Source organism: Recurvomyces mirabilis (genome assembly GCF_035927965.1).
Source record: "Recurvomyces mirabilis strain CCFEE 5264 chromosome Unknown scaffold_12, whole genome shotgun sequence".
Classification (NCBI taxonomy): Eukaryota; Fungi; Ascomycota; class Dothideomycetes; order Mycosphaerellales; family Teratosphaeriaceae; genus Recurvomyces; species Recurvomyces mirabilis.
Genome location: NW_027041946.1, coordinates 619101 through 644268, shown reverse-complemented (window position 1 = coordinate 644268; position 25168 = coordinate 619101). Strand labels below are relative to the sequence as shown.

The window sequence follows — 25168 nt, the reverse complement described above, 5'->3', positions numbered from 1 at the left end:
TACTGGAGGTGTACACCGGACACGGCGTCGAATGCCTCTTGACTGCTTTGACTGTTCAATGGACCACAATGCTTCCCTAATTTCTGAGCGAGATCCTCGCTGGATCCGGGATGATCTCGAGCTCGATGAACTCTTTGGTGATCTTCATTATGGATTCGATACTATCAACACAGCCGAACCAGCCATATTTCTTGGCCTTCATAGTACTGCAATCAGAAGAGTCAGTGTCCAGATCCATCCGCGATTCATGATATGTTACTCACCTCATGATCTTCGCCCCTGTATCCGTCAAAGCACCGTCTGCTCGGCCGAATATGGCACCAACATTATCCCACTTGTCGCTCTGCAAACTGTGCGTAGCTGCCAATACCTTCCATGCCACTTGGTTCTTCTTGTCGTTGGCCCATACCACGAACGAGAAGCTGGCTTTGCCTTGTGCTGATGTCGTGGTGTCCGCCGGGCCAGTGAAGCCCACCCCGAAGTATTTGGCAAACACAGGCCAGAAGACAGCCCAGTTGAAAGTGTCATCATTACTCACATTGAACATCTGATTCTCCGTTTGTGGTGACAGGGCTTGCCATTCATACTGCAAGGCATTCAACGACGCATCGGCTAGACTTTGCGGCGCCTGCCAGGCCTCAGCACTCCCTGGAAAGTCCAGCGAGCGTCCTAGGTACTTCTGCACACTGGCGTAGACAAGGAGAGGGTAGAGCAATGTCTGAGGTGTGCTCGTCGAACTCGAAGAGCCGATTATGTAGGGCGGCAGACCCGCCGTCCATGTTACTTCTGGGTGCTCGGTGCAGAATGCTGTGAGGACGGCGTGTTGGGTGTAGTAGAGGTTTTTGTCCTCGTAGCCGGGTATGAGAGGTGGTTGGGGCGTGCCGGTGCGTTCGGGGTCTTCGAGCATGGGGACTGGTTGGAGACCTAAGTGGAGACCGTACCATTTGCCGCCGTATTGGATTGTGATGCGTTTTGGTAGTTTACTACCTGTTTCAGAGGCAAGGATTGGGAGGGAATCGAGAGTGTTCGCGAGAAGAGTCGTGTTCTTCTGTACTAGTCTCTCATCCTCCCAATTCAGGGCCCCACCGTCTTCCTCGGAAGTCACGAGGACATAAGCGAAGAAGAAGACGTAGTCAATCCTCTGGCATCCTGCCTGAATTAACGCTGACGCTATTTCGCCAGGACTAGAGGACAGGAGATCCACCGAGACGAAGGTCACATGGTCGGGCAATCGAGGAGCATTGGCAGGTGGCGAGCGGGAACAAGCGTAGATATGTTTCCAGCGGCTTGGATTGGCAGAAAGGTGGCGAAGGATGTGGGAGCCTGATATGCCATTTGCGCCTGTGATGATGGCAGTGTGTCCTTCGGGTTTGGTGGTTGTCGGGAGGATCGGTAGACCGTGATAGATAGCTTCGGAGTGGGTTCTGACGTGAGGTTGTGGTTGGAAGTTGGGCTTCACTTCTGTCTTTACATTCGGTTGTGCCATGGATTCATGCCTTTTTGGAAGTTCAGGTTCGCTTGGTGGGCGATAAGAGCTACAGAAATCACCCGAGCAATAGGACTTTCACAACATTAGCAGAGACTCGTCAAGGTCGGTACGATTCATCTTGCTGTTGTGGATGAGCGATGTGATGGAGAGAGCCGTATTCCTGGCCAGGTCGTTCGTCAGAAGCTGTGATTGGACAGATCGTCGGAGCTAGCGACGATGATGATCTTCACGTCAACTTCACCAGGCACCGGGTAGGACTCTTGACGTTCGACTACAACTTCCATTCAATTGTACATATCTTTCCGTGCGTGTTGAGATCCTTCGCATTCTCGTTGATGGTATACCGGCATATTCATGGGCATGGCGCAATATCGAACTACAACGTCAAGAAGATCAATAGGCAGATGAGTGCGATTGAACTGCATAGTTCCACGAGCACTGGATGTCTTTGTACAACCCGGACAATGGCGCTGTACCGAAAGGTACAGAGTTCATAGCACTTCTTGTAAGCCTGCATGCCACATGGAATCCCTCTCCCTTGCTTACACCAGGATAGTCACAGAGAGACTTGTCTCTACAGATTCCTATTAACTTCGTGACGCTGCCGGGTGTGTCCTTGACGGCAGCCTGCTTTCCACGACAGCGCTACGAGGATGCTGCGGCGGCACGGTGTCTTTCAAACTTGCTTGCCACTGGGTTTCGGCGATTTGAAGTGGACTTGTACTGGGATGCCAGTCGACGAGTATGGAGCTTGTGCCCGTTCGAGCTAGGTCGCTCAAGTCCGTCTTTGAACTCTACCAGCTTGGCACTACTCCCAAGCTCGCAGACGTCTCTCGCCAGTCTTGCGAGTGGAAGCTTGACTAGCCAGCCCGCCAACAAGAGACTAACGCAGGCGTCCTCTCAGCTACACGTACACGGGAGGCAAGCCAGCGATGTCCTTTCTGGTGTTCCTACTGATACAGTCGGTATCACTGGAAGCAGTCTGTCAGTCTCGGTGACAACGACTATCAGCGTCAGCTCGGCGAGCACATCCACAGTGTCTCCTACTCGATCTCCGAGTAGCCCACCCACATCAAGTAATAGCCAAGGTACACTCATACAAGCTGGACCATACTCTTGTACCCCAGCCGTGGATCTAGACATATTCACTACCGTGCTAGCTCAATATCTGAGCAATACCGAAACCGACCTTAATGCGACCACCAGGATTATTACACTCAATATACATGCTGCAGCGATGGCTGCAGATTCAGCTGGAAGCCCTCGGCAACCTCCTGGTGACATGTTGCCGCGAGACAATAATCTATTGAGCTCGGTAATCTCCACGAACAACTCTGTCTACTTGTACACTCCCACGGAGCTGCTCAGCCAAAGAGCTAACCTCAATGCGTCTGGGAATTGGTTTACCGTGAGCAAATCAAACCGGCCGAACGACGCATACTTCAGCATCGAGCAAGATGGGTCCACAGATAGCTCAATGGACGGCTGGCCCAGCGAGAGCTACGTAGAGCTGCAAAAAGCAAAGCGGTTACTGGTAGGCTTCGGCAATGTCGATCCCCAAATGAGAGCGTACAATTTCTCTGGTGACGAAAGCTTGGTCTTCCCAGCTGGCTATCTTTCATCGGCAGCAAGATTGACAGCATCTGCGACTGGTGAGGTGACTCAGGGATGCTTCTATAATACAGCTGCACAGTCAATCGGCCAGTACAATAACTCATGGGCGCTGTCCAATATTGCGTCCACTTCCACACCCGCGATGTTGGACGAGGTCGGGAACATCACGGCTTGTGGTGCCTCACCTTTCTTGAACCAGACTTTGAACAATACAGACGCGGGCACGAACTACGTTCCTTATCAGAATTTCGTGTATGCCCATGTCTGGTCGTGGAGCGGCGCTAGAGAGCCAATGTACGCCAATTCATCGAGCCAAGATAATGGCCAGGAGTTCTCCTGCGCAGCTGTGAATGCGACAAGTGGCGGCTGGCAGGCTGTCAACTGCAACAATGCTCACCATGGTGCGTGTCGCGTTGGGACCAAACCTTACGACTGGAGGATTACCGGACAAGAAGGCATTTATCGGCGCATTGATGCAGGATGTCCCGACGGATCGACGTTCGATGTCCCTCGTACAGCACTAGAAAACACATACCTCCTCAATACCTGGCGAGATCATCTCAGGTCGAATGACGATCCGGACTCCGACGATCGACTGCTTTGGGTCAACTTCAATGACCTCGATACCACGGCTTGCTGGGTCATCGGACAGAATGCAACATGCCAGTATCAACCTGGGTCTCCCGTAGACAAAGGACGTGCGATCATCGTGCCCACCGTTGCCGGAATTGTGGTGCTCGTCCTGGCTGTCTTGACCATCTTCACCAAATGTGCTGCGAACCGGCAGAACTCGAAGAGGCGGAGAAGAAGGGCAGATGATGGATTCAACTATGAGGGCGTACCTTCATAGTCATCTAGCTCCGATGCTGCGAAAATCACATATGACGCAGAGGTGTACATTTGCATAGCGATATACTTAGGAATGGCTTTGTACAAGCGTCCTTTGGTTGGCTCTTGTGCTTTGCATGAGTGACGACCACCTCGCCCCACAGCCCATGGCCAAGTTCTCTTGAGGACATTGCTAGCCTGTGATTAAGAGCCTATGCTGACATACATTGGTTACTTGGTTCAATCCCGGGCCAGACCATAATAAGATCGTTTCCAAGCGACCAGATCTCTCCTTCCTCCCACAGCCAGCATCGTTGAAATATGATCAGTGATCCTACTCAGGAAGGTCACCCGCAATAAAACCGAATAGATGATCGGAGTGTGCCGGGACATTCTCGTCTGTTGCAGGATTGTTCGACTCCCTCGTGGCCTCGAGGAGGCTCTTGGGCATCGGCGGTTCATTCAGCACTGAACAAGTTCGATACAGATACGATGGCTGGTCTCGCGTGGCCTAGGAAGATCCGGCCTTTGATTCGTCGTCCTTCCCAGTGAGATCTGGAGATCAACATTGCCAGTATCTATTACCCTGTCAACCTCCGACTTGTTATGTCGCTGCTGCCCAGCGAGTGGCTCAATAATGATGCTATTCGGATAGCATTTACTTGGGCAATCTTGCAATCAGAGAGTGTTAAATCGTGGGCTGGCCTGTTCGACCAGTTCATTCGTGGATTGAAGGTTGGCAAAGGAGTTACCAACAGGCTGCATGCTCATCGGTGGCGAGACGGGAAGTAGTGTGCACTTTTCCTGCGCGCTACCCTGTCTCCTATTCATAATAGGATAGTCCACTGGTGTCTGTTCGTGCGTGTTTGCGACGATGGAGAGTCATAGTATGACTACCTGTTTGATCCCCTCGGCTTCTGAACAACAACAGCTGCGGTACCAAGGCTGGAGGGAATACCATTACTACATTGTATTGGTATGCCAGAGCCAAAAAAGTCTGTCGACTGTGGAGCTATGTGTATCGCATTTCTTATGTATCCCCTAGAAGACCGATTCCAGCCCGTCTGGAGGACACGACTCCGGCGATCATGTGCTACGGTCTGACAGAACCTACTCGAGGATATATATAATAGGATGTCGCAGACGATGGCGGAGGGAGCCACTCAGTCTCCAGACACAAACCCGACCACTGTCGATTCGCCGGCCTCATCGACTAGATCTGGACACGACGATGCAGGCTAGACCCTCGGCCGCCTCGCTAGCCAAGCAGAGGTTCTCCTCGCCATCGCTCGTGATTATGTCGCAGATGATACGATTCATGATCCGGCTATCTATTACCATCTCGCACGATGAAGGTCCTCAACCCTTTCGATCTTATCCTATCCTCATCCAAGGGCGAAGCCATCATCTTGGACCGCATTCGAACTCGGTCTGAATACTGTTTTCGGACAGGAAAGCGTTTTGTAAGGCAAGACCTACTAGAGCTACGTGGGCAGTATAAGGGCCAGCGTGAGTGGAACCGCCTGAGGAATTTCGTCAAGATCCGACACTACGACACTGTCTGTAAGGAGTCATGCTGCGCTGGCTACCAGCCATACATCAATGCGATGTGGCACCCGGTACCATTGGAAGCTGTCCAGACACGGCCAGACCACGCGTTAAAGTATGAAATAGGACTGGAATCCGAGAGACGCACGTCCGATGAGATATCTGCATTTCCAACTCTGTTTCGTTCCTCCACTAGTCAATGCGAGCTATTGACAGCGTTCCGTAAAATCAGTCCCCTGTTACGACCAGGATCACCTTCAGTCGATGTCGACCAGCTACATGTTACACACTCCCTCCCTCGGCCGATATCGTCTTTCATTTTCGTCTCTCGCGAGAGCGAATATCAGTCCAACACTTCTGGACACACAGGCTATTTTCGCCTGAAGAAAGCTCCAGCAGGAGGCGATCTGCCATGCAGATGCGATGAGAATAGTAATCAATGCAGATGCCGCATCTGGTGTCTCACCCAAATCCGTGGTTATGGTCGTGATTCGAGCTACAGATCTTGGCTCGTGTTTTATGCCATCTTTTTGGCGACATGCTCCTGCGATCCAGAGCTTCTTCCAGGCCGACAGACCAGATTCGTGGCACGAGGTGCTTGGTGCAATGGCAGCCTTTTTCGTGGGCCAAGAAACCGAAGTCGTGCGGTGGACTCACCATAGATTCCCAGACTCGCTCAAGATCTGGACATCAGCAAAGCTACCATCCTGAGATGACTAGACTTCGGCCACTGCAGAATCAGACCAACGATTGCAGAGGGTATCAGTCCTCCGCCTCAGAACCGATGATAGCAGAGCAGTGCAGTTCATAGATGCATTGACCTCATCGCTCATGTCGTTCTGCCCCCGTCCTGGTGAAACCGGTATTCCGGCGTTGATAACCCGTGGTGCGCCCTTGTACGACTGGCATCGAATGAGGCTTTTCGCCTCGACTCTAGCACGGTTTTACTGGATCTTGATGTGGGGGACAGCGAACATTGGGTATGCGCCAGACTTCACACGAGATGACGAGGCCTTCTGGATCGTTGGGAGCTGGGAGATTCGTATAGATGTGGAGGAATTCCCGGTTATCATGGCCATTGCTACTGCTCTTACGATTGATATGTTGAGGAGGATGATGGCTACTGAAGCGGATGCTGGAGAATGGTGCAGACGGAAAGCCACTAACGCTGGCGTCGTCTTTGGATGGGACATTGTTACTACGTGACGACGTTGAACAGGATGACATCTGTCCAACCGACCACCACCCAGTGTGACACGAAGACAGTGGCGAGGAGTGGAGCTAGTACATGAAATTATACTCCTCATTCTCGAAGATCCCCTGTCACCACATCCTAATTGCTGCCCCTCTACAATACCTCGCCACGTCTCTCTCGCAGCCTCGGACTTGGAGATGGCCTCCTCCATCGCCGCAATATGTTGGCGCTTCTGCTCAAGAAGAGGAGCAGCGACACCCACCAGAGATCCACCGCTGCTAACCCACATGACAGTCGTGATTGCCGCAAATGCAGACTCGAGTGTCTCCTCATCCTTCTCCACTGCAGTCTTCAGGTCCTGGGATATCATGAGTCCCAGGTCGGAATAGCCGGTATAGCATTAAGACACCGTCTGGAAGTAACACTTCCATCGTGGCCTCAACATTTCAGAAGACACCTTAGATGACACCGAGACAACGTCGGGCATCTGGCCGTCTCAATGTTACGACCGAAGACACTTCCGAAATCACACATATCCCGTCCATTTCACGAAGATATAGTGGGTCGTCGCAGCACTCCGAGAAGCAGCGTGAACTCTGCCGTCCCTTCAAGGAGCTAACAAAGCCCGCAAGCAACCGTGCTGGAGTCAGGCTCGGTTGTCATGCACCACGATGCACGTTGCCGGCGACTCGGCCAGTAGCCGAACACAATCCATATGCATGTCTCTTCTGTGTCTCGCAGAGTTGCCAATAAGCTCACGCATATGCATACGCCGAAATGGCGGTGGGCGGCCGGAAAGTGGAGTGCTGCAACATGTTCGACGCCTGACTCTCGAGCTATGAGTCGTATACTCCTTCAAAAGGCGATCGTGAGGTTTTTAGCAGCCAAAAGCGTTGCCTTGCTCAAAGCACGGCGGCTTTACCACGGTCAGCCGGCTGCAAGACAGTTGTGAGCCTGCACGACCGGTAGTTCGATTGCGTTGTAGAAGAACGAACCGTTGCGCATCTCTTCCCTGGGACCGTGCCTGCAGCTGACTAGAGCAACGTCCAAGCAGCTAACAATTCGATAGATACTGTACTCTGCATAAATTCAAACCAGTACCCTCAACCCAACGCACTGGTGCATCACCGGTAGCAAGCAATTGCATGGATTTTCGAATCGCCTGTGATCTCCAGCGGGAACGAACACAACCTGTTTTGATCTTGTGAGCAGAAATCCTTCAGATTCGAGGTCTGGCGATGGTGCCAGTCAGGCGACGTTGAGGTCATCTTTAGGGTCTACGGAGTGCTTAGCCGACATCTGCACTGTTTACTGGATGTCACTGGCTCGGAGACTAGATTGTGAACGTCGTGGCGCTTATGGCGCGATGATGAGTTTCATCTAAACGAACCAATCGTGGGTTTCAAAGCAACAAATACGGAAGCATACCTCGCACGATGACACTTCCATGTACTGTAACTTTGCGACCAACAAACACCTTCTGGCAAGATATCCGATTGCAAACCCAGTGCTTCGGAAGATTTGCTGCAAGATCTCTGCTCTGTATGCACACTCGCTTGTTCGGTGATTTGATTGGGTGCCTCTCAGATAGCTTCGCGGGAGCATGGGAAACGTTGGCGTCAGGCTCGCGATTTGGCGGTATCAGCCGATCGGGACAGATCTTGGTTCTTCGCTAATGTGGGCCCGTATAACTTTCCTGGTGCTCATCCTTCCCTCGAACGTATGACAGCTGATGATACTTATGGTTGTGGTACGATTCAATCATAGGCAGCCCGGACATCACGACTCGTGGTAAGCCAGGGTGATGATATGTGCAGACTTGATGATTTCTACATTGTGATGGGCATGCTCCTGACTCGTATTCGTCAGTAGTTTACCACAAGAGGTCGATCAAACAGAGCTCGTCCTCCAGCAAGGGCCAGCACAGCTATCGGACCCCCGTCTGCGTTGGCAGCGTTGCTCATGCGCAACAGCATTGTCTGATGAGCAAGATGAACAGACTTGTCGCCAGCTCCGGGCCCGATTGGCAAAAGCGTGCACCAACCACATCATCATTGCTCCAGTGTAGCATCGCCGTCAAGATTTGTTGCTGGACTACATTCAGTCGGAAAGTCTAAGCTAATCCTTTCGAGTATATGCACACTACCAACATCATTGGCCACCTATTCGCTCACTCTTGCAGGCCCTCCTACTACTGCAATGCAATGCATGTACCCGAGCGAGCCCGGCTGCAGGCCCGTTCCTTTTCACATATTTGAAATCGCCCCTTGGGCTATAGCGCTGCGAATGTGGGGAACAACGGCTGAGGAGGGCATGGTAGGGCCGGCTGCAAATTATGTTGACCAGCGAGGATAGTTGTTGATATGCCGTTGTCCTGTGTCTTGCAGCTTGACGAGCGCAATATCGCGGCAAGACATTTCTTAGACCTTGACATTGGCCTGCTGTGCGACGCAATGTGCAGTATTCTATCTGAGACTCCAGTAGCGCTAGGGTCACTCTGCTGCCCATATAAGCTTCGCACGGGGATCTGATCTACCGCGCGTTGACTCCTGAACGTCAAAGTCGCAAGCCAACACTCTACAATTAGGTCGTGGCTGAGAGCAGCACAGGCAAAGCCGAAATGAAGCATTGTTTGCCTGCTTCGCTGAAACTTCTACCACGGTGCACATTTTACCCGCGTGGGAGAAGGTCCTAAAAATACCGTGAGGGCGTTCAAGGTTGGCGGTAACTCGAGCGGCTCCTCCCTTGCTGAGCGCCCTGTACCATGGTAGCTGTTGTGACCTCGAGGAAGCAACGTGCGTGCGTCAGTGCTGGAATGGTACTGGCAGAGTTTCTAGGTCAGCGCACTCTATGCTCGTGCTAGTCCCTTCATAATACTATACGATCGACCAAGTCTACGCAAAGCACGCTGCACGAAGAGAATGTATGCCGGTGCTGCACTCGGGTTTGTGTCGCGAAAGTCAATGATTTCGGGAGTAGCGCGGCGCTGTAGTAGATTCGCTTTACTCATCCCTGTTCCAGGCCCCCTGTCTTGCAGTGTCAAGTCAACTTGCAGGGGACCGTGGCCAAGAAGTGCTCCAGTGCGCCGGGTTCAAGATCGACGTACGTCCACTCCACACCTGAACAGACGCCAACGCTTTCCGTCACATCTTCTGCTTGCCTGCAGCAACTCATCGCCCCTCCGCACCTCGCCGTCATACTATTGCCTGTGCTATTGCTGCATCGGGAGATCCTTGGCGCCTTCTTCGACCACAGCCGTTGCAGTGAGCCCCTCATAGACTCCACTACCAGCAAACTCAACTTTAGACTCAAGACAGTGTTGCGAAGCTCACGGCCACCGCTGAAAGTCTATCGCTTTAATTACCGTTGCTTGGCTACTGACTACATTTATCCCACGAACGGTGCCGCCAAACCGTCGCTTCCGAGCGTTTTCATTCCCACAACTGTTGGTCCGCAACCCTATAACGGCGACTGTCGCATGCTTGCTCAGTGATACACGACCTTGTGTGTCCCTTAACACTCGCATCATCTGTCCTCGAGTCTCTCCTACCAGGTACCGCACCACCTCGAACACTCTTTTACAGCGACAAGCCAGGCAGGACGCATACCAAGGCTAGACCGAGCAACCAGGCGACATGCCTCAACACAAACGTGGACCTTGGTCACAAACGGAGGACCAGTTCCTCCTCCATCTTGTTAACCTGCATGGCGCACACAACTGGGTCCGGATCAGTGCCACTATTCAGACGAGGTCGCCTAAGCAATGCCGGGAACGATATCATCAGAACCTGAAGCCGAATCTCAACCATGATCCAATCACGCCCGAGGAGGGTGTACTGATCGAGCAGATGGTTGGCGAGATGGGCAAGCGGTGGGCGGAAATCGCCAGGCGTCTACGTGGTCGCAGCGATAATGCTGTGAAGAACTGGTGGAATGGTGGCATGAACCGCAGACGACGAAGCAACAACCCGCGCCGTCCAGATTCCGAGGTGCCACAGGCGCACATGAGCGTCCCAAGCTTACCGCACCCGCCGACGCATCACCACACGCTGCCTTCCAGCTATGTGCAGCAGCAGCAACAAACACCAGTGCTCCAGGGTTACTATGGACAGCCCATCTACCCAGGTCCCATGCCACAGAGCATCCAGATGCCGCCCCATGGACAAATGTATAACCGCCACTCAGGCTACATCGAGACACCACTCCCGTCACCGTCAGCGTTCTCTCAACTGTCAGCCGACGGTGCACCATCCTTGGTCTCTGACACATCGTCTGTCTCGGGACGCTCACCTTTCCATGGCCATTCGTCGGTGGAGCTCCCACCACTTGCTGGGTCAAGGGATTCAAGGCGAGTCTCGGCGCACTCTGCTGGCTCGGGATTACGGCTCAGCGTGCCAGGCTCATTCACTGAGATCGACTTCTCGCAGCCACCGATGCCGAAACACCAGCCGACGCACATGCTACAAGAAGCCTTTCAGCCGCAACGCCAGCATCAGCAGCAACATCAGCAGCAACATCAGCAGCAACAAGCTCAGTTCTCACAGCCAGCACACTATCTACCTTCACAGCCAGTTGAGGGCATGCCGAATCAGGCCCACCATGCTATGCAGCAATTTGCCATGGGTCCTGCGGGTCTGATGCGAGCCAACAGCTTCTCTCACATGCCCATGCATCCGATGCAGATGCAGCAACCCATGGCCATGCAATCTGTGCAGCTACCTAGCATCGCCAACTTGTCCGTCAACGACCGATCCCGACCGACTTCTGCTCTGCCAATCGACCCTGCAATGATGCACACACCGGCGCTCCCATCTGCGCCTACACCTGACGGCTCGCCACGAGACAAGATGAGCCTGTCGAACTTGACACACTAATTACGGAACTAAAACCCATGCGGCATAATCTAATGTCTACCTTTTGGAGATGGATCACGAAAGGATGCATTGCCTTGAACTTTGTACTATTATAGCGTTGTAGCGAGAACACAGAAACCCGGATATCCTTATACCCTCGCCACTCGCAGGCACAGGAAGCAATGCGGTGGCCGTCGAATGGTTTAGCGAGAATATTACAAACTGTACACAGCAGACAGCAGCCTGGCGATAGCGCCATAGGCTCGTCATTAAGGACGATCAAAATGTTCTCAAAGTCACATGTCTTGCTCTCCTTGCTACTGTACCCCTCTCAGACCTTTCGAAACGCGACTCCGTCGAAGCCTCCCGTTCTCCTCAGACCCTGGGCGTCATGCACGGCGCAGGAGCTGAAACATGGTATGAGACGTTTGCAGATCATCGCCCTACTCCACATCCCGTATACTGAGATCGTCTTGACTTTATCCTAGGGTACGCTATTGAGTCAAACTCCACAGAACAATGACGAAGGAAAACTTGCACGCAACGTCGGTGCAAAGTCTTCTATTCCAGGCACAACAAGTCTCGCCGCCGACATGTGGTGGAAATTGCTTGAACCCATCTATAGCATTCAAGCGTGGCCGCCATAACGGTGGGTAGACTCTGTGTCTTGTGAGGGTGGAGGATAGAGTTTAAGTTCGGCCAACCCTGACCTGGCACGTGCAACACCATGCGCGCACGCTCCTGATCCATGTTTTTTGCCTGATCGGCGTGAACACAATTGTGGATCTGTTTTGCACGATGAGACTTTCATGAGAGCTCTCAATTGTGGTTCCGGAAAATATGGAACCAGAGGTCTCGTTGTCAATAATCAGGGTCTACCTGGTCATACTCTCACACTTCACATCTCAGGCTCTTGTGGGTAACCACAGATCACGAAGCAGGGTAGAGTGTCAAATCACCGATTGCTCTCGAGATGCTGGGCTCGAAGCCTATCTACACGGCTGAAGCATATCCACCGGCCTCGAAGCATATCCACCGGGTTAGGATGGTCGAGTGGGAGATTCACAAGCTCGTAGATCCCTCGAGGCCTCCAGTCGAACATTCAACGAACGTTGTATGAAGTAAAATCACGTCACAATTCAATTCTATCAGTGCGGTGGGCGATCCTCCTGCCCGCGAGAGCTGTGCTATGCCAGCCAAGGGTATCACGAAAACGACCGTCCTTCTCTTCAACAGCACACCAACCATACCTTAACTCCTGTCTTTCCATCAGAGCAGCCTGACACATGCCATTCCGTTGTACGCCGGCTCAAGCACTTCTTACTGCCTGCTTGAGCCAAATATCACCACCTTCGCCTTTCACCCATCGGGACCACGCAATATCGTAAGCATCCTCCAGATCCCGGACCCATCGTCGAGTATCGAACAAAGCACTGTTCCAGCGCGCATAGTACAACATTTTCCTGAGATCCATCAATCGACCCGTGCCTTTGCCCTTGCATCCTTTTGGATACGTCGTCGACTTCGCTAGTGCCACAGCTTTCTCCTCGTAATCGTCCTCGTTCGCCGCAACGAGCTCCTTTGCGGCTCGTGCACCTTCTTCGTCTTTGGGCAGTGCGCCCAACAATATACTGGCTGCCATTCGACTACACATCTTGTATGAATATCGAGGCAAGGTGAGTAGTGGTGTGCCACTCCATAGCACGTCTGCTGCTGTTGTGTGAGCGTTACATTCGGCGGTGTCCAACACGACGTCGCATATCCGTGCTCGGGAGATATGCAAATGCTTGGGAGCCACATCAGTGAAGATGACCCGAGATGCCACCTCGTGTCCAGCCCAAAGTCGTGCTGTTGCGAGCAAATGCGACTCGCCAAGGTCGGGAAACCGTAGAAGCCAGAGGATTGAATTGGGAACACGAGCTAGAACTCGAAGCCAACTGCGGAACGTCGTTGGCTCGATCTGTGATACTTGTTAGTGATGACCTGTGAGCTTTGAGATGGTGGGCATACCTTGTAGAGCTGATTGAAGTTGCCAAAAATGACGGTCTCATCAGAGACCTGTGGAAAAAGCTCCTTTCGCATCCTCCATCGTTCCTTCTGCTCCTCATCCCAGCTCAACGCTTTGTCGTGAGCACCCGGCGCACTTTGCTTATGGTCACAGCAGAAGAAAGTGTCCCTGCGGTATATGATGTTCTCTCCATAGACCCAGTCCTCTTGCTCTCCACCAGTCTGCCCGTCCACCATCACGTCCTCGAGATCGATATTGCGGCGCCAAGGTCTCAGGGTGTCGGGCGGTATCGAAGTCTCGTCCGCGAGAAGATAGTCACACCATTCGGCCCCTAGCGTGCCAGCGAAGCCCATGAAAGACATCTGGATTGGCGCAGGCCGGGCAGCGAATACCTCGTTGCGTGCTCCCCGAGTATAGCCGTTGAGATTGACCAAAATATGAATTCCATCCTGCACGATCTGGTTGACAAGTCCCTCAACTGACCATGAGCTCGCATCATGGAAGACTGGAGCCTCGCTCTCGATCTGCTCACGGTGCACGGACTTGTCACTAGCAGTAGTCGCATAACAATATGCCTTTACCCGCGCAGTATTGTGCATGCCAAAGACGGATTGCATTAGATGCGCCAGTGGATGGTTGTTGAAGTCCGAGGAGAGATAGCCTACCCTCAGGCGTGTTGACGGCGGTTTTGGTGGTGGGTAGACTTGCTTTGGTAACCACGGCGCTCGCAATGCAGACACCGAAATGCGCATTCCGTTCCTTTGTGAGATCAGTCGGATCTGTTTCGCTGACATAGGGCAAGTGAAAGTATGGAAGGGCAGTACAGTCGGAGCTGTAGGCACTGTTAGCGACGCTGGCAGCTGCGGCCGGGTGTAGCTGCTAGCTGGTCGTGGCTTCTGCTTGACATAGGTGTCTTGATACCACTGCCAGCCTATGCGACGTGTAGCGCGCTCTACGAGCCTTGTGACACGAGCGCCCTCCCATCGGTGACCAGCCCACGCCTTCAGTACCTTGCGGGTGCTTGCCACGCGCTCTTTGCCATCAATATCAGACCCATCACGCGGCAGGATCTGCTGCAGCATGTCCTCCATGATCGATTGCGTAAGCGTACCACAGCCCCATCGTTCGCCGTCAACAAGTTGCTTCTCGACTATATCGACCACGCGCTTGATCCAGCCAGAAGAAGAGGCACCTGGCAGTCGAGCATCGAGTAGCATGCCATGTTGGTCCACGTGCCACCGATCACGCCTACCATCATCTGCCGCAATACCACCTCGACCTTGCCATCCACAAACCGAATTGAGTGCATTGGCCAATCCGCATACCGCTTCAGCGAAGTCTGGGCTGGCTTCCACAGCTCGTTTGTAGTAGACGATAGCGTCTCCAACCCTGCCTTTGTCCTTGACAGCATTTGCAAGATTCGCAAGTGCAATGTCGAATTTTCCATCGCACTTGACGGCACGTTCATACATATTGATAGCTGCGTCCAGCTGATTGATGTCCTTCAGCAGACTGCCCAGATTCGTGTAAAGATGAGCATGATTCTGGTCAAGCTGCAAGCCGTAGTTATAGTACTGGAGAGCCAGCGCAATACCGCTTCCTGGGATCACACCAGGGATATCATACTTGAGTGGGCTTGGAAATGGTTGCACTACCTGCTGCACACTAGCAAGTAGAATGCCAACGTTGTTCGCTGTCGAAGGGCTTGGCTGCAAGGAGAGCGAGAGGTAGTACAAGCCGAGAATTTCTCGGACGCCGTATGTCGGCGCAGTCATGCAGGTGGAGCGACCGGAGCCGGACATGCCATCTTGGAAGATCTTGGCCAGCGATAGAAGTGCGTTGCTCGTTGTGGAAATAGCCGCTTTGCGAGCGAGACTCTGAAATTCTCCCGGCACATGCTGCAATCCTGGTAGCTCACCCTGATCCGGGAAGCACAGACTTGCAGTAGCGAGGGCTTGTTCGGGAGCCAGCAGCACAGGCTCCATGGATATAGGTTGTTTGCCACCATGCTGAGCTTTTAGTGAGACCATGCCGAGTATGTGGCCAACCAGACCATGGATACTATTGTGATATCTCCCAGCTGCTATAAGCACAGCGTCCTCGAAAGCACGAGCTGCGCTGGCATTCTCGCCAAGCCCATATAGCATGTTGCCTTTAGCATGTATTAGAGCTAGCATGCGTCCATTTTCGCTACCAGCAACTGCAAAGCCGCTCGACCCGAAGCCTGGTTCCGAAGAGGAAGGATTGTCACGCCAGTTGGTGGGAAAGTCGTCCGCATCGCCATCGAAATCATACGCGATGCTATCAGAGAGCTCCGAGATGCATGGTGAACGGCTCGCTGTAGAAGCCGAACTTTCGCTTCGTCGGTCCAGTGATTTGAGCGTGTCGGAGTCTTTGTCGCGCTTCAACGAGTTCTCGACGTATTCAATGACCTTGATCGCCTGCGCGCTTCGTTGGTCGTTGCACAGCAGCCCTACCAGATGCTCTACAGCCTCGAAATGATTCGGAGCAGCCTTCACGACTTTCGTCCAGTAATTTTCCGCTTCGTTTCGTCTTCCTAGGGCAAGCAACGTTGCTGCAAGATTTGAGAGCGCCTCAAGGTGTTTCGAGTCTTTCTCGAGTACCTTCGAATACCACCTATGGGCTTGCTGGTAATTACCAAGACCATATGCAAGACATCCGCCGAGGAGCATGCCATCTGCCCAGTCCCAATCGCTTTCTTGACAGAGCCTAGTCATGGATGTGAGCGCAACGGCGGCTCTGGAGTGCGGCGAGTCGTCCTGTGGCGGCTGGGAGATTATTGGCAGTACAGTTGAGCCGGAAACACGTCGAAGTGTTCGGAAACGATCTTGTTGTGCCTGATGTGGCCATGCTTGATGCTGAGTTGCGCTACTCCATTGCTCGCTCGACATTCGGCGCTCATACTCGTTATCCTGCATCTGTACCCCGCTGGGATTCCAGGCGGATGGCGAGCGCTGTCGGGGTGTTGAGTTGTTACTCAAGGTATGGGAGCTTGACGTGGCATCTGCTTCGTCACTATTCGTAGGTAGAGGATGCTTGTGCCCATCCGACACAGTCCGACGCCGAGTTGGCCGCGTCGCACCGTATGATGGCTTGGGAGGTTTGGGATAGAAGGCGGGGCGGTGTTGCTGGCCGCCAGCCACTGAACGGCCTTGTTGTTGCTGCCGTCTCGTGTGGTGGATGAAACCTAGTAGATCTCTGTATTGTTGCAGTGCCCAGGCAAATACTGTATCCCGTTGCTGGCCACTCGTTGAGGCAGGTCCATACTCGCTGTTCTCATCAAGTGGTACTGCAGCAGTGACAGGCCAGGCGGAGCTACCGTGATGTACGGTGTAATGTGGCTGAGGAGATGGTCCAAATGCTGGTATATGAGGCGGAGGAAAGGCAGCACCACTTGATGACCATGAGCTGCCGTATGGATGTGATTGCCAAGATGCTTGACGTGCATAATGGGGCTCTGGCATGGAGCCCGGCCATCGCATTGGCGGTTGCTGAGACTGGTGGTAGAAGCGTGGATCGCGTATGGCAGCCGGTCTGTATGGAACATATGTACCATCATGCCAGTAAGGGCCATAGGGACCTGATCCTTGCCCACCAGAAGCAGTGGGACCCAGGTATTGGAACGATGGTTGGAGTACACTGGGCACGGTTTGTCCATACCAATGCTGCACGTTCAGTTGAGACATGGGTGTCTGGTTGAGCATGGAGTCCATGACAGGCAGAGAGTGTGGGTGAGAATACTGGGAGCTGTGCCAGCCAAGGCCAGTCGGGAGGGTGTGGCCTGATAGCGCATGTTGTTGCTGCTGGTGTTGTAGAAAAGTACGTCTGTTGGGCATGCTTGAGCTATAGGAAGGTGGCGCGAAAGCGCTCTCACTCAACATGAGCTGATGCTTTTGCGGATTCGAGTACTCGGCCGTACCCACATACCCAGCATTTAGAGTGCCCTTAGGTGTCTTTCTTCGCAGCGTGTCCTCGGCTCGAGGCGTATCTGCGCCACTGTCCTGCGACGAGTCACTATTGTCGTTCTTCCGATCATGGTGTAAAGGCAGGGCGTATTGCTGTAGTGGGTGTGACATCGAGTCCTCCCGCGACAGATGTCTCGTTCGGTCTGAGTGCAATGTGTAAGAGCCACTTCGCGACCGTCCAGCGCTCATTGTGGCGCAGCAAGCCTCTTGAACAGCCAAAACGTCCAAGACCGTATCTAGTGCTTATAGGGCGTCACCGCCTTGGATAAGTGCCTATACCTTTGCGATACAGTTTGACGTCGATTGCGCATGACATCGCTTATGCTCCAGCGCCAAGATTGTTGCGGTATGATCTCCCTCCACTCTTGCTTAAAGCTGCTGCGTGCCTACTCGATTGATGCTCTCGAGGCTATTCCTTGCTCTTAACGAGGATTCTCTGTCCAACGGAACGCCCTGCGACCAGCCGCGACTCGTGCACGAAAGAGCCAAGATTGGCGAGCGGACAGTGGTAGCCGGACGGATATTCACACGAATGGCGTCGTGAGCCTGTGCCGCATCGCCCAAGCAAGGGCAGTACCTGTTGACAGCCGTCGGAGCAGAGGGCGGACGTGTGCACTGCTTTCCCGGGTAGCCACAGTATATCTATGCAGAGTCGTGGCCTGCTTCGTGCAAGACCAGATTACCGTCGTCGTGCCGCAACAATGTGCACTTTGCCGAGACGAGATCCGCGGGTATGTAACGAGAACGCGGCCACCACCGTACCCTGCTTCCTACACCTCGAATCGGGAGTATTTTCTCCTCTCGGTGATGTGCACGATATGCGTCTCCCGTGATCTGCGACAGATGTATGCAGAGTCCTGATGCTGAGACACACTGGACTGCGCCGGAGGATATACGTCCCTTGAGCCGTCCTTATCCTTCTGCTTGCTCACCTGTTATGTTAAGACTCACGGAGAGTCTGCGGATGCACACAGCCTGCATATGCGGACCCAGAGTGCATACGCAAATACAACCCATGCTTGGGCTGTTGGTTAGCGGTCATATCATTGGCGTACACGGCGAAAGCGCTGAAGCAGGATGGAAGCTAAGAACGCCTCACCCGCAGCGGTGGAGTCGCTTCGACATGTCCCACAGCTGTTTGGAGTGGGCTCCAATCTTTTGATGCTGGTCAAAGGGACGGTATGTTCTAGCTTGTATCTAATGCAGTGTGATGAATGATCCGCTCGAAATACCTCAACCGGACACCGTCACCATACGAGAGCATCTACGAAACAGAGGAACCCAATTATTGGCAATCGTGTCTCCACGTCCTGATTCGCGGAGAGGGTCTGACATTTGCATGATTACTGGTCTGCAGCCAACGCCGCAGGAAGCCATTTGCATGGACGCATGCAGGGTGGCGTCCCACATCATTCGTGGATCACATGGGATCGGCGCGACTGCCCTTGTCAATTCATGCCGCAGGTTCAGTGTTCCTTATTACGAGGTTGTTCATGCAAACGCTGGGTGAAGCGAGAGTGTGGAGGGTCTTGCTGATGAAGCCAGAGCATCATGATCGCGACATCTTTCCATATTATTCGCGATGATTGGTGCCGATGCGGTCGTGCCGATGGCGTCAAGTGCTATGGCGCAGTACATAGAGTGCTGACTAGCCTTGCTATTTGCTGACATGAAGCGCCTCACAAGCCTCGCGCCACATGTGCACCATATACGAGAAATATCTCTGCTGATGTAAGTACTCCAATGAGCCAGAAGTATCATACACGGTTTGTTCAAAATGTATCGTCGTCAACATCAAAAGCTCGCCTGACAACACTCGGGCTCGCTTCCTCCAGTCCTTCACCGTCCGCCTCAATCTCATCCGTTGCGTCCGCGCCTGCAGTCAGTAGAAGATCTTCAACAATCTTTCGGCTTGCTTCACGAGCCGGGGTCTGCATCAGCCGGCTCTGCGGGACGTGAAACTGCATAGTCTTCGGCGGGCTCATTTCAAGCTCATCTTCATCGCTGTCATCGTTGAAGATGTAGGAGGTCCGGTCCTTGCTGGCAGTATAAGCCTTGTCTTGCGGACTGAAAAGCTGCCGACCAGTAGACGTGGTGGGAGCAGGTCGCCCAATTTTGCCACGTGCTGGAGTAAGGACTGACACTCCCGGAGTTCTTGGCGCCTTAGCTGGAGAGAACAAGTCGCTCCGAAGCTGTGGTGCAGCCATTGCGGGAGAGGAGTTGGGCGAGTCGTCCCAAGGAGCGGTTTTCGTCCCGGTTGCTGGCGTAGGCTTCGTCGCGGCTTCTTTCTGACGTCGCTGCGTGTGTGGCGTTGCCTGAACACGATAGCTCTTGTCGAGAACACGGTGAAGCAGAGGATCATTATTGTGGCGGAGAGCAGAGGGCTGGTACGCCGACTCAGGCTGGAACGGCGAAGACTGCGGGTATATGTCTTGATGAGCACGAGGCGTGCTTGGCTCCTCTGAAGATAATGGCATTGCCATTGGGTTCTTTCCAGTATACTTTCGTGGTGAGGGCGATCGGTAAGAAACCGCTTTGCGGCCACCATTCGCGGGTTTGCTCGTCGATGCAGAAAGCTTAGGCGTGCTCTGAACGCCGGTGACCTGTGTTGGGGAGTCTATGGTGAATTCCTCATCGTCGTCTTCTCCAGCCAGCGCACCGGGAGAAGCATCTTGGCCATCCTGCTCAGGCGTCTCGAGGCTGACGGACGTCTCAGTATAAGTGGGATCTTCTGGCTCCTCGTAGCCGCTCAGAGAGACATTGGCCGAAGCCTCGAAGAAGTGCTTCCAGAACTGTTTTTGTATTAGTGATAATCTTGGTCAAGAAATGGGATCGCCTCACTTTCGAGCCTTCCCAGACATCACTACTGTGCTTAGCATACTGCTCAACAATCGGAAGAATGCTGCCCGTGACGATGCGGTGGGCTTTCGAAAAATTGCTATCGATCTCCTGAAGTGTGAGCGTGATCTGTTGCTCGAGTCGCTCTAGCTCCTGTTGCACAACTACTGTCAGAAGACTACATGCCGAGCAGATCAGGCATCACGCACCTCTGTCAGCGATAGCGTTCGTGCAGAGCCCTGTCTAGACATTTTGTTCTGATGATTTGCGTGTATGCTGCTTGCGAACGCGTGCTCGACGCGTTGTGAGAACCGGAGATTCGGCGAAAGGTCTTGCCGGGACTTGCAGTACTGCACTTCTCCTCACTACCAGGAGCAAGATCGTCCCCTCGCTGCAATTTCTTCCGCAGTACCGAGGACGAGCATCCAACTCCCCATGACCCGGATAGCATCCCCATCGCGGCGAACGAAGCGACGCCGATCACTATGGTGGTCGCAGGTGCTTTGCGGGGTACCTGCATTGGGGTAGAGTATGAGTACTCTTTGACTGTGTTACTCCCCTTCCTGTCGCGCTCAGATAACACACTTCACACTTGACTGGCAACCTCCGACGACGGTGTAGCAATTTACGGACCAAGACGCTACAACGGATCAGAGATCTCCCACACAAGCAGAGCAGCTTCTGGCTCGGTGAACGACATTGCTGCCATAACCTCGTCGCAACCTCGTCTCTCAGACAACTTCCTGGCCATATCGTTATCGCAGGACTACATTCATCTTCATGGCTTCCTTGACCCGGTCTCTCGCTCGTACTACTTTCAAGGCTCCACGGATTCTCGGGGCTACGTCTTCACTCCAAGCACGTACAGTGTTTAGCACCCCATCTGGTCCGGAGAAGCGAACGGCGATCGTTACAGGCTCAGCTCGTGGCATTGGCAAGGCTATTGCCCTTCGTTTGGCAGAGGACGGCTACGACATCTGCATAAATGATATTCCAGCCAATGAACAAGGTGCCCGTGAGGTCTCCAAGCAGATTCAAGATCTAGGCCGGAAGTCCACCGTCGCCATTGCTGATGTCAGCAACTATGGTCAAGTCGAAAGCATGATTCAGCATAGTGTGAAGGAGCTTGGCGAGCTCAATACAATGTAAGATGATCCATCGACGCTTAGCCACAGCATCTAACATTGATGATACTCAGGGTGGCAAACGCAGGGATCGCGCAAGTCAAAGCACTTCTCGACCTGACCAATGAGGATTTCGAGAGAATGTTCCAAGTCAATGTCTTTGGAGTGAACAATTGCTACAAAGCTGCCGCCAAGCAGATCATCTCGCAAGGTAATGCTAAGCACGACAGACCAGCAAAGATCCTTGGCGCGGCCTCTATTGTAGCATTCAAGCCGTTCGCTCTTCTATCTCACTACAGCGCCAGCAAGTGGGCCGTTCGTGGCCTTACGCAAGCATATGCGATGGAGATGGCCGAGCACAACATTACGGTCAATGCCTATGCTCCCGGAATTGTTGGCACCGCAATGTGGGACCTGATTGACGAAGAGCTCGGCAAGAAGAAGGGCGTCAAGAAAGGCGACACGATTGCCAAATACAGTGGCGAGTTGATTGCGTTGGGCAGGGTGTCCGTTCCCGAAGACGTGGCCAAACTTGTGAGCTTCCTGAGCAGTCACGACTCCGACTACATTACGGGCCAGACACAGGTAGTGGACGGTGGGATCATTATGACTTGATTCGTGGCAACTAGACTCGTCACTATCTGATTCCTGAGCAGTGAGTACACGTGTCTTTCCAGATTCGTAGTGAACTCATCTACCACCGGTTGCCGCTCCACAATGCATGTTCAACCGTGGACGAGGATCGGTAGAGAGGCCGAGCGAATCGTGGCTGTACGTTTCCCCGTCTAAGCACTAAGATCACAAAACAGATCTCCACTGCACGTAGTGGAAATTGTTCAAAGTCGATTTGCATCGCAGGCCTACAGGACGACTCATATACCGAGATCCTCATACAGTCATGAATGCACAACTGTGCACCCTCTCGTCCTACTATCAGGCCTGATTTCATGCACATCATACCTTCGTCTCCCTCTCGACGTCGCAGCATGACCGACGCCGCACCAGACTATACCACACACTTGATTTAGTCTACGAATCGTTCCACGTCTGTTGATCAAGAAATGTCCGAGTGTTCTCTTGCTCCGCTACTCACTCACTCACTGAAGAGCCATCCTAGCGTGCCTTCAATACTCGGCGGTGTAAAGATTCAATCTACCAACGCTCCGTTCCGAATAATCTCATAGAGGAGGAGAAAGCTCGGGCAAGTCCTACGACCTGCGACGCTGGATGGAATGTCAAGAGACTGAGATGTAGGAAAGGAATGGAATGATTTGTCAGGTCATTAGAGTCGATTTACACAGACCGCGCGTCGTGTTTGTCATCGACGCTCTCGGCTCCCTGTCCGCTATTACGAGACAAGAAGTCCATCGTATGCCATATTACCTTCTCGCCGTAGACGCATTTGCGCCCCAAGTGCGCCGCCAACGCCATGCAAAAACTTGAGCACAGCGCTCTCTAGTTGAAATGTTGATACAGCAAGCTAATGCTCTCACCATGGTGGTTACGCCTGATAGCTTCCGCTAGCAGGCCACTCACATCCAGCACGACAAGCTTCTTCGTTTGCTGTCGTAGCTCATCGGGTATAGGAAAGGCGTCGGTGACGACAATGGCCTCGATTTCGTCGCACATGTCAAGTTCTCGCAGACTGTCGTTGCCGAAAATGCCGTGGGTGGCCATGCAGTAGACTTTTGTTGCGCCGCCGCGCTTGACCACGGTTTCCGCTGCGGCGATCCAGGAGCCAGCCTTGTCGATGATGTCGTCAATGATGATGACCGGACGGTCTCGAACGTTGCCGACGAGGGTGACTGTGCTCTCGATGCCGGGATCTTTCAGCGCCTCCTCTTCTTCCTCGTCCGATGCAGCAGCGTCGCCAGTCCCGCCGAGTCCGTTCGCAGGGGCTTGCATGCGTGACGATGTCGTGGACATGAAGCTGTGCATCATAGCGTCCGGCAGCTGGTCTTCATCGCTCGAACGCGAGCCGCGGGGGCCGTTGGGTCCGCCGTTGATCGATCCAGATCGGACAGACATGCTTGGCGATGGCACATCGTCGTCGACGATGTGACCGTGGATGAGTCGGCCCGTGATAACGTCGCGAGCGAGCTCGTCGCCATCTTCTTCACCTCCTGCTTCTTCGTAGCCATCATCTGCGGCTGGGGGCTGTTCGATACCGGGTGCTGTACGAGATCTGTGCAAGGACAGGTCGCCGATCTCCTCCGCAATCGATCGCTCCATGTCAATCGAGTCGAGTCGTGTTGATCGCGAAAGAGGACTTGGGCTTGGCGGCGCATCTGTACCCTGAGCGCCGTTGGTCAGCCGCGTGCGAAGCATAGGCGCATATGTAGCAGTCGAGGCGCGGTGACGACTCGGCCTCCTAGCTCGTGGATCTGTTTCGCCGTTCGAGCGTCTTGCTGATGCAGCACTGTTGTACTGCGGCGAGGCAAAGCCTTCACCCTCGACCGTACGTATGCGACCCTCAGCCTCCTCAGCATCACCCTCCAGCGCTTTACGATCATTGGTCCCGTCCGTGCCCATGCTCTCGAATATGGCACTGTTCTGCATGCTGTGAGGGCCATGCGGTCTTCTCCTGTCGGTCGTAACAATGCCGAAGCTCAAATTAAGAGCATCCGCCATTGATGTGACTCGCTTCGTTCCACCTGGATTCTTGCTGACAATCACCGCATTCTGCCAGTTCTTGATGTTTTGTCTCAGCCACTTTGACAACAGTGGCTCAGCGACAAGGTTGTCCACTGGACATTTGAAGAAGCCTTGCATCTGACTTGCGTGAAGGTCGATTGTGATGACGTGGTTTACTCCTGCCACAGCCATGAGGTTGGCGAGCATACGTGCGGTAATGGCGCCTCGGTGGGTCTTCTTCTTCGACTGGCGGGAGTATGGAAAGTATGGCATGACCGCTGCAAGATCTTTTCAGCATGTGATCTCAGACTCACACATAATGCTATGACGAACCCGTGATCGATCTAGCAGAGCCGCCCTTGCAAGCATTGATCATGATAAGCAGCTCCATGACATTGTCGTTGATCTGTCCGCTCCCACTCTGCACAATGAAGACATCTTGGTCGCGGACGGAGGTGTAGATCTGGACGCTTGTCTCGCCATTGCTGAACTTGCTCAGTCCCACCTTAGAGGGCTTACAGCCTAGGCGCTCCGTGATCGCATCCACCAAGCCTGGGTGACTCGACCCTGAGAAGATAGCTGTCTGGCGCATGTTTCTGGCTTGGGATGTAGTCGAGGGAGTTCTTGAGTGAGCTGCCACTACAGAGAGTTGTCAGGCTCTTGGCGTGTCTGTGTGCACTCACAAGGAGGCATCGCAGGATATGAGGTTGTTCAAGGAAAGTTGTGTGTTTCTCACATCGTGAAGGATAGGAAGATATTTCTGATACCGTGGGTCAGTTTCTTGCTAAAAAACAGCTCGGAAGCGCACGGACCGTCAATCAGTCATTCAGGCACGCGAGATATTGCTGTTGCGTGTTTAGTTCGTAGAGCTTACTTTGACCAATCACACAGTCACGAGGTGGAAGCTCGAAGAACGACTGCACGAGAGTGAATAGAGTGGGAGGGTGAAAGACTGGATATGAGTTGACCGCGTTCTATAACTTATCCGCCCAGGCTGTACATATGACATGATGAGGCGAGCTGTGGAAACGATAAGACTGTGTATAATGTA

At 53.3% G+C, this 25168-nt stretch overlaps 7 protein-coding genes across 7 annotated transcripts; 3 read left to right on the top strand and 4 right to left on the bottom strand.

Annotated features, from left to right (window-relative positions):
* Window positions 1-76: 76 nt before the first annotated feature.
* On the bottom strand, window positions 77-1486 carry LTS14_005258 (uncharacterized protein; the record flags this gene model as incomplete). The annotated part of the gene is made up of 2 exons (XM_064837956.1): window positions 77-206; window positions 264-1486. The coding sequence occupies 2 exons, from the start codon at window positions 1484-1486 to the stop codon at window positions 77-79; spliced, it is 1353 nt and encodes a 450-aa protein (XP_064694660.1).
* A 1240-nt stretch (window positions 1487-2726) lies between these two features.
* On the top strand, window positions 2727-3953 carry MTC6 (Maintenance of telomere capping protein 6; the record flags this gene model as incomplete). Its single annotated transcript, XM_064837955.1, has 2 exons — window positions 2727-3141; window positions 3175-3953. 2 exons carry the CDS (start codon window positions 2727-2729, stop codon window positions 3951-3953), a joined length of 1194 nt encoding a protein of 397 aa, XP_064694659.1.
* A 6356-nt stretch (window positions 3954-10309) lies between these two features.
* On the top strand, window positions 10310-11548 carry LTS14_005256 (uncharacterized protein; the record flags this gene model as incomplete). Its single annotated transcript, XM_064837954.1, has 1 exon — window positions 10310-11548. One exon carries the CDS (start codon window positions 10310-10312, stop codon window positions 11546-11548), a length of 1239 nt encoding a protein of 412 aa, XP_064694658.1.
* A 1288-nt stretch (window positions 11549-12836) lies between these two features.
* On the bottom strand, window positions 12837-17632 carry LTS14_005255 (uncharacterized protein; the record flags this gene model as incomplete). The annotated part of the gene is made up of 2 exons (XM_064837953.1): window positions 12837-13487; window positions 13538-17632. 2 exons carry the CDS (start codon window positions 17630-17632, stop codon window positions 12837-12839), a joined length of 4746 nt encoding a protein of 1581 aa, XP_064694657.1.
* Window positions 17633-19293: 1661 nt separating this feature from the next.
* ASK1 (DASH complex subunit ask1) lies at window positions 19294-20610 on the bottom strand (the record flags this gene model as incomplete). Its single annotated transcript, XM_064837952.1, has 3 exons — window positions 19294-20313; window positions 20363-20512; window positions 20569-20610. 3 exons carry the CDS (start codon window positions 20608-20610, stop codon window positions 19294-19296), a joined length of 1212 nt encoding a protein of 403 aa, XP_064694656.1.
* A 529-nt stretch (window positions 20611-21139) lies between these two features.
* LTS14_005253 (uncharacterized protein) lies at window positions 21140-22098 on the top strand (the record flags this gene model as incomplete). The annotated part of the gene is made up of 2 exons (XM_064837951.1): window positions 21140-21504; window positions 21558-22098. 2 exons carry the CDS (start codon window positions 21140-21142, stop codon window positions 22096-22098), a joined length of 906 nt encoding a protein of 301 aa, XP_064694655.1.
* Window positions 22099-22938: 840 nt separating this feature from the next.
* PRS1 (ribose-phosphate pyrophosphokinase 1) lies at window positions 22939-24709 on the bottom strand (the record flags this gene model as incomplete). The annotated part of the gene is made up of 2 exons (XM_064837950.1): window positions 22939-24395; window positions 24451-24709. The coding sequence occupies 2 exons, from the start codon at window positions 24707-24709 to the stop codon at window positions 22939-22941; spliced, it is 1716 nt and encodes a 571-aa protein (XP_064694654.1).
* Window positions 24710-25168: the final 459 nt, after the last annotated feature.